The sequence below is a fragment of the Camelus dromedarius genome, chromosome Y (genome assembly GCF_036321535.1).
Source record: "Camelus dromedarius isolate mCamDro1 chromosome Y, mCamDro1.pat, whole genome shotgun sequence".
Lineage (NCBI taxonomy): Eukaryota > Metazoa > Chordata > Mammalia > Artiodactyla > Camelidae > Camelus > Camelus dromedarius.
In genome coordinates, this window is record NC_087473.1 from 14,412,788 (window position 1) to 14,425,022 (window position 12,235).

At 69.6% G+C, this 12,235-nt stretch overlaps 1 protein-coding gene across 1 annotated transcript; it reads left to right on the plus strand.

Moving 5' to 3' along the window:
- Positions 1 to 3,355: 3,355 nt before the first annotated feature.
- LOC135320387 (testis-specific Y-encoded-like protein 1) lies at positions 3,356 to 9,042 on the plus strand. The gene is made up of 9 exons (XM_064483470.1): positions 3,356 to 3,503; positions 3,699 to 3,945; positions 4,282 to 4,431; positions 5,158 to 6,136; positions 7,354 to 7,431; positions 7,620 to 7,731; positions 7,852 to 7,997; positions 8,103 to 8,169; positions 8,829 to 9,042. Exons 1-9 carry the CDS (start codon positions 3,356 to 3,358, stop codon positions 8,870 to 8,872), a joined length of 1,971 nt encoding a protein of 656 aa, XP_064339540.1. The 3' UTR covers positions 8,873 to 9,042.
- The last annotated feature ends 3,193 nt before the right edge of the window (positions 9,043 to 12,235 follow it).

The following is a 12,235-nucleotide window of genomic DNA, read 5'->3' on the forward strand; positions in this document are numbered from 1 at the left end:
CTCGCGTGCTGTGTGATTGTCCGGGGGTCGCCGAGTGGTGATGTTCCGGCCCAGTCCGGTGGGGCTTTTGAAGCGGCTGCCCGTGTGTGGCAGAGAGGCGGGCCTGTGGGAGTGGAGGACGTGGGAAGGGCAGGCCTCGGCTGCTGCTCCGGGGATGCCAGGTTGCCTCCGAACAGGGCAGGGTCTGGGAGCAGGAGGCAACGAAAGAGACAAGCTGGCGTGCTGGGGACCTGTTGCGCAGGCCGGGGAAGGAGACGGGGACCGGTGCTGGCGGGCAGGGGCCTCGGGGCCCGCTGTGGCTTGGGTTCAGCGTTCACCCTGCTCGCGGAGCCTCACGCAGCCCCCTCCGTCTGGGGTGTGCGCCACACGTCGGCCCCACGCCAGACGGGCGACTTCTTAAGCCCAGGGCCCCCGTCCGCCCCCAGGCGCCCCAGGAGGCAGGCTGTGAGTGTGGAATCCTTCCGGGCACGACCCCGCTCAGCCCTGGCTGGGTGGGGCTGTGCAGGACTCCAAGCAAGTGTGAGGGAAGGCGTGTGTGAGCTGTGGCTGTGGCCCCGTGCCGGCGCGTGAGGTTGTGCGGGTGAGGGAGCAGGGGAGCAGGCGGGCAAGGGTGCCGGGCTGTTTGCGGGCAGGGGCTGGGCGAGAGCGGGAAAGCCCGGCGCCTCCGGGGGCTGGGGCAGCAGCGAGAGATTGCTGGCTTTCAGGCTCCGGGGTCTTGGGGAGGGGAGGAACTGGCAGACAGGAGCCCCTTCCCCCTGCTGGAAAGGCCTCCCGGGGCGTGAGCGCCTTCCTTTCCCTGGGGTCTCCTCGTGGGGCGCAACAGTCCGAGGGGCGAAGGTCAGGGGGCGGGGCCGCAGGGCCCGCGCCGCCCCAGACCGGCAGTGTGCCGCCTCCCCTCTCTCCCACGCCGGCGGTGCGCCGCGGCGGGCTATGCCGCTCTTCAGGCTGTGTGACACGTAGGCCGAAAGCTTCTACCCGAGTCTGCGCTGGCTAGCTAAGGGGCCCGAACATTCAGAGTAACTCACGCTTCTCCTCGGGACACAGTCCCTGCGGCTCTGTCCTGGTCAGGGAACTGCCACCCACACGTCCCTCCAACACACAGCCCCGAGCTGCCTGGGCTCCAGGCCACCGGAAGGGGACAGTCCTGGGGCACACAGATCTCGGGCAAGGGGCCTCTGGGAGGGATGGCGGCAGGCGGTGGGGGTCTGTTGGGGGGGTGGCGGGGGGCGAGTGGGCAGGGCTGGGGTGGGGTGCGGGACGGGATGGGGAGGGCAGTCGGTGGCCAGCACCCGGCGGGGCCCTTCCCGAGGGGACAGCCGCTTTCCGGAGACACCTGAGGTCCCCGCACAAAGCTAGGCACCGTCTCCGCGGCAGCCCGGCCCGGGAGAGAGCGGCGCGTGCCCCCTCTCTCCCTCCCGGTCCCCTGCAGTCTGGCCGCGTGGTGAGCACCTCTGTCCCCGACGACACCCCACAGCTCCCCTGCTTTGCCGCACTTTGGGGGTGTGCTTGACCGACTGCCCCAGCAGAACGTTTCACGGTCGTGGAGGGTTGCGGTGGGAGGTTCATGGATCCCAGCCCTCCCTGGCCTCCCAGCGGCACCGGCCACCCGCTGCCAGCTGCGGCCTGTCGGGTTTGGGGACCCGAAGGCCGGAGAGCCTCCGTGTACAGTCGTAGGGTGGCAGAGGTCGCCTCTTGTCCCGCTCGGGCTGCTGCTGTCCCCGCCCCTCCCCCAGGTCAGTGCCTAGGTTCCCCTGCTCGGGAGGCACGAGGGCAGCTGCGTTGCAGGGACCCTGCGGCTGGGGCCCAGCGGGTGGGCTGAGGCGGCCGCGGTGGGTGCCCCGCAGGGCCGCGGCCCCTCAGGCCTCTAGGCCTGGCCAGGGCTCTTGGGAAGGACCTGCCAAAGGGGAAAGACTCGAGGAACGACTGGGCGGTGTTCTCACAAGGCTCGCTCCACCTTTGCCGCCCCAAGCGCCCGTAGGCGCCACGGCTGGGGTCGGGTCCGGCCTGCCCTGCAGTGGAGGCGGGGAACGTGTCGAGCCTGCGACGGGTAGGGGAGGAAGGCTTACAGGCGGCCGGCCCCCGTAGGCTCGGGTGCCGTGGCCGGGCCTCGCGGTCCCACCCGGAGGACGCGACGCGGCTTAAGTGGGGTTCTGCCTGGGGCTCGGACAAAGCTCAGACGGACGTGGGACCCGGCCAAGCCTGCTGGGGCGTTTCACCCGGGCAGCCCCAGGCGCGACGACTTGTCCGGCGCGGGTCTCCCTCATCGATGGAAGTGCGCACGGGCAGGCTCCGACTGTCGCAGGACGGGTGGCGCGTACGGACGTCGGCCAGGGGCTTGCCGGTGTCCTCCGTGGAAGGGCAGTTTCTGGGTGGGCCTTGCCCGTCTTGCTCCCCCCCTTGCCGCGGGTGCGTCTGTGTCTGTTCGTCTGACTCTGGCCGGGAGCCCCCCTGTCAGATGCCCCGGCTCCCTGCCCTCCCTCACGCCTCACATGCACGCACGTCCGTGTGCGGCTGGCGCCTTGCACGTGTCTGGCCTGTGATGCTGCGGCGCGTCCTCCGCTCTTGTCACAGGCGACCCGCGGGAGGTTCTGGGCCAGGGGGCGCCGACGGGTCACCGCCCGTCTTAAGTCGGCCCCTTGGACGTGGCCTGGCCCACCCGTGACCTGGAGCGTGTGGCCTGAGGGACGTGTAGGCCACGAGGGAGACCTGAGCCGTGGGCGTGGCCCGCGAAGAAGGATCCAGAGAGGCCGAACGGTAGCCCTGTCATTTAGGAAGCCCCTGAGGCCCCTGAGTGGTAGCCAGGGCTCCGGGCACACGAAACGGCATGCTGCCTTCTGCCCGAGGGAGGCGTGAACTGTGGTCCCCGGGGCCTGCAAGGTTCCCCAGGTGGCTCTGCGCGTGAGCGGGCGCGCGGGCGCGCCTACCCGGGTGTGTCGCGGCAGGCTCTGCGGCAGACGGCAGGACGGGAAGGGTGGCCACCTGACCTTTCCCTCGTCGGCTTCACTGGCTTCTTCCTTCAGACAGGCGGTGATCCCCACGTTCTTAAGGACCTCGTGTGGGACGCGTCGGCAAGAAAGCTTACACCTGGCCTTCTCGTGCTACAGCAGGACGGCTCTTGCAAAGGGCCCTGGCTGCCAGGGGCCTCCGAAGGCCGTGTGAGAGGCAACAGGAAGGCAGTTCAGGGCAGACACGTGCTCGTGCAGAGCCGTGGAGGGCACGAGCATCTCGCTGGGAAGCTCGCTGGGGGCACTGGGGCGCCCGGGCCATCGGCAGGAAGGGACGGGTGAGCTCCAAGACGGCTAGGCCCCAGTCAGCTCGAGATTCCTCTCCGCTTTGTCGGAGAGGACCAAGGGAAATGGCGTCGTGCCTGTGTGCTTCCCGCCGTCAGGCAGTCGAAGGCAGACGGGAGAGAAGCCAACCCAGGCGGGCGGAAGGCAGCGGTATCAGAAGCGAGAACAAGGACTCTCACGACGGGCTGCGGGAGCGGGGCGAGAGGGGCGCAGGTAAAAATCCTTTCCCCTGGAAACACAGACGGCGGGCAGCGTGTAGTCGTATAGGTCTGCACGCGTGCAGGCGTGCCTCCGCTCGTGCGTGCGCGTCTGGTGAGGAGGCCTGAGAGTGGGGCTCGAAGGCAGGCGTGCGTGCACGGACCCTGAAAACGTGACAGGCTTTCGAAACGGACGTCAACTCTGGGCCAGCTGGAATCACCGGGCTGCCAGAAGAGGCAGTGGGGAAGTCCCGTGCTTTCTGGAGAGACAGGGAAGGTGCGAAGGACGCAGGAAATAGGATAGGGCAGATTGCTTGCCGCGTGCGGAAGACCAGGGCCCCCCGCCCCCGCCCTCAGAGCGACAACCGCCTTGGAACCTCGAGCTCCTTGTCGGCCGCTCACGCGTCCTGTCCTCCCTCGGAGCAGGCCGGCAGGAAACACCTTGCCTTGCTTGTTTGGTAAGGTTCGGGAGGCCGACCAGCAGCGCTGCCTTAGCGACTGGCACACACTGGCTTTGTCGGCGAGAAAGGCTGCAGTGAAGGCGAAGGCTGGGACGGGTGCTCACCTGGAGGCTGGGCGAGAGCGGAACCACCTCCAAGGGCGTTCACACTGCGGGCAGAAGTCACTTCCTTCCGTCTGCGGCGCTGAAGGCGTGCCGTGCGGTGGCCGCCGACGCGGGTGGCGTCCTGAACACCTTACTGTCTGGGCTGCCAAACACCACCGTTCGGGGGGAGGTGGGGGGTCCAGCGTGCCGGCAAACCGCGTCGTCCCTCTCCCTGTCTCTGTCTGCACAGGCTGGCCAGGGCTTCGTCTTGCGCGGTGTCGGGCGATCCCGGCGGCGACGGATGCCGGTCACCTTTGCTGGCTGGGAGAAAGGCACGGCCTGGCCGCTCTAGCACAGGAAGGGCGTCGTGCAATGGTGTGGACGCGCCCACGTCCAGACTGTGGGGTTCCGCTGGCCCGGGCGGAGAGGTCTTCTGTTTCCGGGCAGCGTGGCTTTCCGCAAGACTTTATGTGTCTGTGGGAGCTAACAGAGATCCCGGGAACGGGAGGGGAGGGGGCGAGGGAGGGAGGGAGGGAGCGGAAGGGGAGACACTCACACGCACACGCACACACACGCGCACACGCAGAGACACACAGACAGAGACACGGAGAGTCACAGCAAGGGGGAGACAGGGAGAGAGAGCGAGACAAAGAGAGAGCACTCTGCTGCATGGCTTTTCTCGTCCTGAGCCCAGCAGTTCACCGCTGACAGACACTGGCTGGAAGCAGAGTACCCAGGCTGTCTTTCCCTCTGGAGCTCAGCAGAGTTCCCAGGGGGTGAAGTGGCTGCGTGAAACCGGAGCGACAGGTGGTCGGGGCTGGGGAGGGTGGAGGGCACGTGGTAGGAGGTGACAGAACCCGAAGAGGTGTCATCGGGCCGCCGGGCAGTGCCAGAGAGATGCAAGGCCGGAGGCCTCCCTGGAGGCAGCGCGCGGCCCAGCTGCCCCCTGGAGGCTGGGCAGGGAGCTGGGCTGAACGCTGGGGCTGCGGAGGCCAGGCGGCGGGCCGGGTTCCCTGCCGGGGGGGCGGGGCCTTGCAGGGTGACGCCCACTGGCCGCTCCCCGACTGGTCGGGAGGTGGGGCGAGAGGCCTGGGCCCGACTTGACTCGGGCCTCCTTCCCGCCAAGCTCCAAATTCCCACGGGCCTGCGGGAGGCGGGGCGGGGGCGGGGGCGGGGGCGGAGGCGGGGGCGGTGGGCGGGCACGAGGCCATGCGCATGCGCCCCAGCTGCCCGGGGGCCGCGCAGCAGGCCGCCGGGGCCGAGTGACAGCGACCCCGACCCCTGGAAGACCCAAGCGCCGGCGCCAGCGCCGACGCGCGGGGACCTCGGCCGCTCGGCCGGCTCCTCCGGCCACGTGCTGCGCCTCCGCCTCCCGCTCCTTGCTCCTGGGCCTTGGCAGCTGCGGCTCGCAGCTCAGGGCCAGGGCCACACGGCCAGTGAGGCGGGGGCCCGGGGAAGGCGGGCCTCCCCAGGAATCCTGGGTGGCCTTAGCTGTGGGAGGGGGTCTTCAGGAGGCAGGGGCCCGCGGGCGTCCCGCTGCCATGGCAGGGCTGTGGACAGAGCAGGCACTAGCGGGTGGCAGGTGCGAGGAGGCCAGCAGCCTCAGGGTGGAGGCCGTGCGGCAGGGAGCGTCGGCGGCGGCTGAGGCGGCGGCGGCGACGGCGGCAGCGGCAGCTGCATCGTCGGAGGCGGAGGTTGTGGGCATGGGGGAGGCCTTGGTGCTGCTGGCGGACGACATCATGGAGGCTGTGGTGGAGGTGGTGGCGGAGGAGCAGGAGGAGCAGGAGTCGCAGGAGGAGGAGGAGGAGGAGGAGGAGGAGGAGGTGGAGGAGGTGGTGGAGGAGGTGGTGGAGGAGGTGGTGCAGGCCAAGGAGCGGGAAGAGAAGCCCCGGAAGCAGGGGCGCGCAGAGCCAGGGCGCGGACCCCCGACCTCCCTGAGCCCGCTGGAGGCCCTGGGGGCCCTTCAGTTAGAGCTGAGCGCTGTGAACGCCCAAGCCAACAGGGCCTACTTGCGGCTCAAGCGCAGGGTCCGTCGGAGGCGGGAGCCTCGTTTGGATCGAAGAAGAGCCATCATCCAGGACATCCCCGGCTTCTGGGCCAAAGCTGTATCCTTGCTGCTGCTCCTTGGGGTTGGCTGCTGCCGGAGGGCAGGAGGGGGAACAGGGCGAGAAGGAGGTTGGGCCAGGGGGAGGGGGAGGAGGAGGGCAGGCGGCAACGGGCTGGGCCCGGGGTCGGGGTCGGGGTCGGGGTCGGGGTCTGGGGGCGGCAAAGGGCAGGGTGGGGAGGGGAAGCAGGAGGAGAAGGAAGAGGAGGACCGGGAGCGGCGGAACCAGGGGCAGGAGGAAGGGAGGAAGGCGGGCGCCAAGGCCAAGGGAAGAGGGCTGAGAGTGGAGGCATGGAGGCCTGCAAGGGCACAGCATGAGGGCGCTGAGGGCCAAAGGCCAAACGTGCAGGCGTGGGAGCGCCAACTTTGGGTGGATCCTTCTGGCCTGGGGCCTGCAGGGGAAGCCTTCCTGGGGTCAAGGAGCGCATGGCAACAGTGAACAGCGCGTGCAGAGCCCCCAGCACCCTCCCCACAGAGCAGAGAGTGGAAGCGTGCAGTCTCCCGGGGAAATCCCAGGAGACCGGTGGGCGTGCCAGGACCCATCCCAGTCAGCCAGAGGCTGTGGACTTGTTGCCGCCACGTCCCTGCCGAAGCAGCAGGTCGTCCGCGGCCAGGTGTGAGCTGCAAGAGGCCCCCGTCCCGGGCAAGACTACGGGACCCCAGACACGCCCTCGGGTGGGCTCCCAGCCTGGCCTCCACCGGCCCTTCTCGTGCAGGCAGAAGCACGTGCCCTCCCCGTTGCACCCTGTGAGTCCCCCGGAGCTGCAGCCCTAGCCACGCAGACAGACTCCTCTCACCCCGGAGGGCGGCTTGAAGGCCCGGGGCTTCCTGTCAGCACCCGTGGCCCGCCCCCTACTCAGAGGACGCGTGGGTCCACGGGGGCAGGGCACATCCCGACTCCGCGAGCGGTGACGAGCCTGCAGCCAGCACACACAGGCCAGCCACAGGTCGGGGACGGTCGGGGAACAGGCCCTCCCCGAGGGGGTGTCGACGGCCCAAGATGCACGGGAAGGCCGGAACCCCGCCGCCACGCGCCTGTGAGACGGCAGGGCAGGGCCCGAGGAGGTCGGCGGGGCGGGGCGAGGGGGGGGTGGGCAGCAGTGCGCGCCCGGAGTCCTGGCAGATCGCCCGTCCGGTCTCTTCCTCTGGCCCCAGCCTGGCTGTGTTGGCTGTGGCTCTTCCAGCCGTAGCACGTGAAGGCTCCTTGACCTACTGAAGATTGTGAGTCACCCCCAGCTGTCGGCCTTGATCAGTGACCAAGACGAAGACGTGCTGAGCTACATGATCACCTTGGAGGTCAGGCCGGGCAGACGGAGGCCACGGTGGTGGGGTGGGGGGATGCGGGGAGGAGGGGGCCGGGTGTCCCCGAGGGCCGGGTGCGAGCAGCGGGAGAGCGGAAGGGGAAGTGGTTCATCCCTGCCGGGCAGGCCAGCTCAGGTGGCCGGGAAGAGCCGTCACTCTTCTCCTGCTGTTGGGCGTGGCAGGCGCAGGAACTGGGCCGCCCCGAGTACCGCTGCAGGTTGATGTTCTTCTTCCGGAGCAACCCCTACTTCTGCAACCAAGTGATCCTTAAGGAGTATCACCTTAGCTTCGCAGGTAGGCGGGCTGTCCCGGGATGGGGGAAGGCGGCGGGGCGGGGCGGTGTGTGCCCGGGAGGCCTTGGATGCTGGGCCAGCGGGATCCCTCCCCTCAGCGTATGCCCCGCTCTTCCTCTAGGCTACAGGGCGTATAGTTCCACTCCAGTGCAGTGGTTCTGGGATTACGAACGGGGAGCCCCCAGCCGCAGGCAGGACGCCGTCAGCCTTAACTTCCTCAACTGGTTGTCAGGCCACGACTGCCCCGGGTCTGACAGGATTGCTGAGGTGGGGGTCCCCCGGGGCCTGGTCGGAAATGGCGACGTCGGCGGTGGCCAGCAGCTCGGGGAAGGGGCGTGGGCCCTGTCCCGACCTGCCCGTTCCCTCCGCCAGATCATCGTCGAGGACCTGTGGCCCAACCCCCTGCGCTACTACCCGAGGGAGCAAGGCGCCGGGAGAGGTAACTGGGAGGGGGGCACGTCCCTGAGGAGCCCCGGGGCAGGGGGTGTTGGCGAAGGGTGTTTCCAGGACCCTTTCCCAATCGGGGTGAGGCAGGCTGAGACAAGCCTGGGAGCGGGGCGACCCCAGGCCGCCCAGGGAGCGGGCGTGAGGGTGAGCCAGGGGCCCGGAGGACCCAGGCGCACGCGCAGAGCACCGAAGCTTTCGGCTTTCGCGGAACGTCCCAGGGGTGTCCGCGAAAGGAGCGGGCCTCCTCAGGCACCCTCGTGTGCGTCGGCACACCCTGGCTTCGGCCCTCCCTGGGGCCTGGTCCGACTGCCTCCGCGCTTGGGATCAGCTGGGCCCCTGCGTCCGCCCCCGGCCGCCTGGCCAAGGCCTCCAGACGCTGAGGAGGTGGGCTCCCTGAATGTCCAGGCGCATCCCTCAGCGACCCGGCTCCACCCGGACGGTCCTGGAAAGGGCCGCAGGCTGTCTGGAGGCCACTGGGGAGGCGCCCGGGGAGAAAGGGCGGGGCGTGCCGCCTGTTGCGCGCCATCTCTCCGGTTGTCTGTTGGACACAGGCCGCTTCAGCTGCGCCTTGGGTTGTTCCCGTGCGTGTCCGTGTCGGTCTGTGCCCGCGTGCCCGCGAGCAGGCTTCCTCATGCGTCGGTGGTCCTGCAGAGCCAGCGGTGAAGGCGACGGAGCAGGAGAGTTCGGCCGAGTAGAACGAGAGCCCGGAGGCGTGTGCAGACGCGCGTGAGACCGGCGGCCGGGGTCTGGGGCGCCGGAGAGGAGCGAGGAAAGCATCGCCAGTGGAGGTTGCAGAGGGTGGGCAGCACGTACCCGGAATGAGGCCGAGAGAGACGTCAACAGGCTAACGAGTGCTCCTGTCTTGCTCGCGTGCTGTGTGATTGTCCGGGGGTCGCCGAGTGGTGATGTTCCGGCCCAGTCCGGTGGGGCTTTTGAAGCGGCTGCCCGTGTGTGGCAGAGAGGCGGGCCTGTGGGAGTGGAGGACGTGGGAAGGGCAGGCCTCGGCTGCTGCTCCGGGGATGCCAGGTTGCCTCCGAACAGGGCAGGGTCTGGGAGCAGGAGGCAACGAAAGAGACAAGCTGGCGTGCTGGGGACCTGTTGCGCAGGCCGGGGAAGGAGACGGGGACCGGTGCTGGCGGGCAGGGGCCTCGGGGCCCGCTGTGGCTTGGGTTCAGCGTTCACCCTGCTCGCGGAGCCTCACGCAGCCCCCTCCGTCTGGGGTGTGCGCCACACGTCGGCCCCACGCCAGACGGGCGACTTCTTAAGCCCAGGGCCCCCGTCCGCCCCCAGGCGCCCCAGGAGGCAGGCTGTGAGTGTGGAATCCTTCCGGGCACGACCCCGCTCAGCCCTGGCTGGGTGGGGCTGTGCAGGACTCCAAGCAAGTGTGAGGGAAGGCGTGTGTGAGCTGTGGCTGTGGCCCCGTGCCGGCGCGTGAGGTTGTGCGGGTGAGGGAGCAGGGGAGCAGGCGGGCAAGGGTGCCGGGCTGTTTGCGGGCAGGGGCTGGGCGAGAGCGGGAAAGCCCGGCGCCTCCGGGGGCTGGGGCAGCAGCGAGAGATTGCTGGCTTTCAGGCTCCGGGGTCTTGGGGAGGGGAGGAACTGGCAGACAGGAGCCCCTTCCCCCTGCTGGAAAGGCCTCCCGGGGCGTGAGCGCCTTCCTTTCCCTGGGGTCTCCTCGTGGGGCGCAACAGTCCGAGGGGCGAAGGTCAGGGGGCGGGGCCGCAGGGCCCGCGCCGCCCCAGACCGGCAGTGTGCCGCCTCCCCTCTCTCCCACGCCGGCGGTGCGCCGCGGCGGGCTATGCCGCTCTTCAGGCTGTGTGACACGTAGGCCGAAAGCTTCTACCCGAGTCTGCGCTGGCTAGCTAAGGGGCCCGAACATTCAGAGTAACTCACGCTTCTCCTCGGGACACAGTCCCTGCGGCTCTGTCCTGGTCAGGGAACTGCCACCCACACGTCCCTCCAACACACAGCCCCGAGCTGCCTGGGCTCCAGGCCACCGGAAGGGGACAGTCCTGGGGCACACAGATCTCGGGCAAGGGGCCTCTGGGAGGGATGGCGGCAGGCGGTGGGGGTCTGTTGGGGGGGTGGCGGGGGGCGAGTGGGCAGGGCTGGGGTGGGGTGCGGGACGGGATGGGGAGGGCAGTCGGTGGCCAGCACCCGGCGGGGCCCTTCCCGAGGGGACAGCCGCTTTCCGGAGACACCTGAGGTCCCCGCACAAAGCTAGGCACCGTCTCCGCGGCAGCCCGGCCCGGGAGAGAGCGGCGCGTGCCCCCTCTCTCCCTCCCGGTCCCCTGCAGTCTGGCCGCGTGGTGAGCACCTCTGTCCCCGACGACACCCCACAGCGCCCCTGCTTTGCCGCACTTTGGGGGTGTGCTTGACCGACTGCCCCAGCAGAACGTTTCACGGTCGTGGAGGGTTGCGGTGGGAGGTTCATGGATCCCAGCCCTCCCTGGCCTCCCAGCGGCACCGGCCACCCGCTGCCAGCTGCGGCCTGTCGGGTTTGGGGACCCGAAGGCCGGAGAGCCTCCGTGTACAGTCGTAGGGTGGCAGAGGTCGCCTCTTGTCCCGCTCGGGCTGCTGCTGTCCCCGCCCCTCCCCCAGGTCAGTGCCTAGGTTCCCCTGCTCGGGAGGCACGAGGGCAGCTGCGTTGCAGGGACCCTGCGGCTGGGGCCCAGCGGGTGGGCTGAGGCGGCCGCGGTGGGCGCCCCGCAGGGCCGCGGCCCCTCAGGCCTCTAGGCCTGGCCAGGGCTCTTGGGAAGGACCTGCCAAAGGGGAAAGACTCGAGGAACGACTGGGCGGTGTTCTCACAAGGCTCGCTCCACCTTTGCCGCCCCAAGCGCCCGTAGGCGCCACGGCTGGGGTCGGGTCCGGCCTGCCCTGCAGTGGAGGCGGGGAACGTGTCGAGCCTGCGACGGGTAGGGGAGGAAGGCTTACAGGCGGCCGGCCCCCGTAGGCTCGGGTGCCGTGGCCGGGCCTCGCGGTCCCACCCGGAGGACGCGACGCGGCTTAAGTGGGGTTCTGCCTGGGGCTCGGACAAAGCTCAGACGGACGTGGGACCCGGCCAAGCCTGCTGGGGCGTTTCACCCGGGCAGCCCCAGGCGCGACGACTTGTCCGGCGCGGGTCTCCCTCATCGATGGAAGTGCGCACGGGCAGGCTCCGACTGTCGCAGGACGGGTGGCGCGTACGGACGTCGGCCAGGGGCTTGCCGGTGTCCTCCGTGGAAGGGCAGTTTCTGGGTGGGCCTTGCCCGTCTTGCTCCCCCCCTTGCCGCGGGTGCGTCTGTGTCTGTTCGTCTGACTCTGGCCGGGAGCCCCCCTGTCAGATGCCCCGGCTCCCTGCCCTCCCTCACGCCTCACATGCACGCACGTCCGTGTGCGGCTGGCGCCTTGCACGTGTCTGGCCTGTGATGCTGCGGCGCGTCCTCCGCTCTTGTCACAGGCGACCCGCGGGAGGTTCTGGGCCAGGGGGCGCCGACGGGTCACCGCCCGTCTTAAGTCGGCCCCTTGGACGTGGCCTGGCCCACCCGTGACCTGGAGCGTGTGGCCTGAGGGACGTGTAGGCCACGAGGGAGACCTGAGCCGTGGGCGTGGCCCGCGAAGAAGGATCCAGAGAGGCCGAACGGTAGCCCTGTCATTTAGGAAGCCCCTGAGGCCCCTGAGTGGTAGCCAGGGCTCCGGGCACACGAAACGGCATGCTGCCTTCTGCCCGAGGGAGGCGTGAACTGTGGTCCCCGGGGCCTGCAAGGTTCCCCAGGTGGCTCTGCGCGTGAGCGGGCGCGCGGGCGCGCCTACCCGGGTGTGTCGCGGCAGGCTCTGCGGCAGACGGCAGGACGGGAAGGGTGGCCACCTGACCTTTCCCTCGTCGGCTTCACTGGCTTCTTCCTTCAGACAGGCGGTGATCCCCACGTTCTTAAGGACCTCGTGTGGGACGCGTCGGCAAGAAAGCTTACACCTGGCCTTCTCGTGCTACAGCAGGACGGCTCTTGCAAAGGGCCCTGGCTGCCAGGGGCCTCCGAAGGCCGTGTGAGAGGCAACAGGAAGGCAGTTCAGGGCAGACACGT